General features: G+C 51.0%; 1 protein-coding gene across 1 annotated transcript; it reads right to left on the bottom strand.

The window, feature by feature from the left end:
* Positions 1–484: 484 nt before the first annotated feature.
* Positions 485–2,531, bottom strand: LOC122391660. The gene is made up of 4 exons (XM_043385791.1): positions 2,298–2,531; positions 1,833–2,096; positions 1,364–1,586; positions 485–1,077 (listed from the first exon to the last, which is right to left on the bottom strand). The coding sequence occupies exons 1-4, from the start codon at positions 2,529–2,531 to the stop codon at positions 857–859; spliced, it is 942 nt and encodes a 313-aa protein (XP_043241726.1). The 3' UTR covers positions 485–856.
* Between the last annotated feature and the right edge of the window lie 1,061 nt (positions 2,532–3,592).

Raw genomic sequence — 3,592 nt, 5'->3', positions numbered from 1 at the left:
CTGCCGCCGCAAACGACGGGCCTTAGATTGTTTCGAATTACGCCGACGAGTTTGTTGACGGAGGTCAGGCGGCGACGTGTCGCGCTGGAGGACAGGCTGACGGTCTGCGGACACGGCTCTGTCCGACCACTGACAGCTGGACCACAGTAATTTGCATGCAAATGCTGGCTGTCAGCGCGGCCAGCATGACGCGACGGCGGCGAGTCCGACGCGCCTGTCAATGTTCAGCAGCTGAGCGCGGAGAGGAAGGCTACATATATTCCGAGATGCTGAAAATAATGCAGACAACCGAGTGAAATCCTAGGCTGCTCATGAGAATATGTGTTTTACGACAATTACACGCTGAGGGCCTTTGTGGATGTGTTTCGATATTCTTAACATCCGTAATAGTTTACATTCTCAGCATGGAGCACGCTATTTGCATTTCTGCTGCACTTCGATCGTCACGATGATGGTCATGCTAGCGAGGGTTGGCATGCTTCGGAACAATCGTTTATTAATGTCAGAATACGAGACTGCAACACCCATAGAAAGATATCATTGATAATAATGTCTTCCTGAAACAAGTGATGGTAAATTTACATGCTCATGGCTAAGAGTTAAGACAAAGGATAAAGAACAGAAAACGGAAAAAATATACGATGAATTGTTGGCAGGGAGAAGGCGCCTCGAGGTCTTAACTTTGTAATCGACTGGCGGATTGATAATGATATGCAATGCATATAAATGCATCAAAAAACCTTACATACAGATGTTATATACCTCTGCGATTGCTTCAAACAAAGCAAGCAGGAGATTTAATCACTGACCGGTTCATCCGAAAGGCTAGCGCTTCGGGGTCCACAGCTGCACAGTCTCAGCGCCACCCTTCTGGCGCCGCCCTCCGCCGCCTGCGCCGCTCGTTCCAGCCGACAGCCGCGTCCAGCAGGTCCACCAGACTCATGAGCGAGTAGCCGAGCAGGAGGCCGAAGGCGCCGCCCAGGTCGGACAGCAGGTCCACCAGCTCGTAGGCCAGCCGCTGCCGCACCGACAGACGCTCCGGGCTGAAGCGCAGCTTGATGTCGATCGCTGACGAAGCTGCGAAAGGACAGTGAAGCAGAACAAGTCGCGACTCACTCATGATGCTGATTAGTCTGGATGTCGATTGCTGGCGAAGCTGCCAAGGGACAGTGGAACGAGTCGAGGCTCACCTGTGATGATTGATGTTTGTGGCTCACTGTTCCAATCAAGTGAGCCAAAATAGCATAATTTGTTTAAGACTGATTATATTAGCAAACGCTTAAACCTTTGGCAGCGTCTGGCTGTTCCTTGTGATACTTTCCTTTTATCGAACTTAAGATATGACCTCAGCTAGGTCACTCACCATTTCCCTGAATGGCGGGAGGCGACTTCACTTCAATCAGCTGGGTCTGGCAGGGCCGCAGGCAGTGATCACAGTCGGGCCGCGCCCGCTGCCAGGCTCGGACAGCCGCCTCGTACTCGGCCCGGGAGACGCAGGCCGGCAGACCGCCGCCGCTGGTCGCCCCCCACTGGACGCTGCAGTTAGACTCGGTGAAGGCAGCCAGCGACCGGCAGTCCAGCAGGCACTGGGTGGGAGACAGGAACATGGATTTACCTGACACCGACGGTCCATGCTCCAGAGTCATACCGATCACATTTCTATAAATGGAGCACTGAGAGCTATAGGAGGTTAGTCGGACGTTGATCATGCACATTACACACCAGATTAATTAAAACTTATATTGCAAGAATCAGCATTCGAAAAGGCTGCGATTTCCTCAGGAGCCTTCTTTTTCAAGCTGCACCTCCTTCATCGTCAACAAAATACCCACCTGGTTGACGTCGTAGTCCTCCTCTGGGCGGCAGTGCTGCCGAGGTCGGTCCACCATGGTCATCCCGATCTGCGTCAGAAGCACCTCCTGGAACAGGCCTCCCTGCACCAGATGGTAGGGGCTGATCTGCGCCCCGCCGTTCCAGACCTTCGGGGAGCGCCCATGGTGGAAGAACAGACGGTAGAAGCCCTCCACGGTGTGGAATAAGTCGGGATGAAGGGCGAGTGTGAGAAGAATCTCCACCACCGGAGCATCATCGTCCTGCTGAAGATGAAGAGTGTGACATGTGAACCCCGGAGGAAGGCGTCGAGTCAGCCAGCGGGCCTTGAAGCCACTCCTGCTGCCGCCGCTGTCACTATTTTCTCGAGAAGCGTTGCAGTAATGCGCTGTGGACGAGTCCCATGGAAAAGTCCCAGCACTGCAAATAGCTGGGACATTCTGCTGCTTTCCTCCAGGTGTGCAGACCTCGCCGTTAGCAGTGGAGCACGCGATGACGATAGCCTCGACTGGCGTGGCAGCCCGTTGGAGAACCTCCTCCGTGGTGAAGCTGCCCCGCTCCCAGCCGGACCGAGCGTCCTCCAAGCTGGAGACGTTCAACCTGGATGGGCAGATGGTGATGGAAGGTGGGGCGGCGTCCACCACCCTCGTCTCCCAGACCACCGGACGGTGCATGAAGTCGGCCAGCTTGAAGGAGAACATCACCAGTAAGAGAATGAAGCAGACAACACGCAGAACGATGGCTGCGACTCGCCACACCCGGGATCCTGAACACTTCTTAATCGCCATTAGAAGCTATCTTTGGTCCATATGAAAACAATTTTATTATGAATGGTTGTACATCTATTTGCGGTGGCAAATGTCAGCTCGAGCAATCCAGTCTTACCATCCGCGGAACTTGCAGTACGCTGAGATTGCTATGTAAAACTCAGCATTTCTGTGAGACATGCGGTGTTGAACTCTGTCGTAGCAAAGGAAACTAAACCGCACTGCTTCCTATGCAAACGTTCGGCACAAACTAACAGGCATCGCAATATGTCTGCTGAGCTTCGTATTCCAACATCGATCAGTTTCAATTGCTTGGTGATTAAAAGCCCAAAAAAGTATCCCTCCTATATGGTAGCCTAATTACAGTGCACCCAACCGTGATGACGGGCAAAACAAGAACAAACTTAATGACTGCTGCGTTATGGCTGCCTGATACCCGTGTTGAAATTCCTTTGTGTTTGCCGGTAATATTTGAACAGACTTCAAGGGATGTAATAAAGTGCACGCTGCAAGAAGCACAGGAATTGTTGCTACCTGCTTAGTGCTTACGAGAAACAGCCGTCTCTCACTTGATTTAATTCGCCATGCACTGGATCTTCTCTTTTCCCTTCCGCTTTTCTTAGGAAAACTACTTATGAGCTGTGTAGATATCGTGCATGGGCGTCGCCACCACTACGGACACTACGGACAGTGTCCGTACAAGTTTTGGAAGGTCCCAAAACTTGTACGGAATGTCCGTACAAGTTTCGACGACCGAAAGTGAGCTTTTTGCATCATACCTATTCAATTCAAATTACAAATGCCGTAAAAGCATTATCAATATTGCTATTTTTCTTGAAAGTATTCAGAATGTTTTAGTTTTGACAAGGTCTTTATCACATTTTTTTCGTACACATCTACTAGCTCAATGACTTGTTCTCTTTCAAATGCATTTGTAGATTAGGTGCCGATCGATTCCAGATGATCGCACAAGCTTGAAAGAATTCGCCTAACAC

This window comes from Amphibalanus amphitrite, unplaced genomic scaffold (assembly GCF_019059575.1).
Source record: "Amphibalanus amphitrite isolate SeventyFive unplaced genomic scaffold, NRLGWU_Aamphi_draft 000448F_arrow, whole genome shotgun sequence".
Lineage (NCBI taxonomy): Eukaryota > Metazoa > Arthropoda > Thecostraca > Balanomorpha > Balanidae > Amphibalanus > Amphibalanus amphitrite.
Note: the sequence above shows the minus strand (reverse complement) of the source record. Positions and strands in the feature narration are given on the sequence as shown.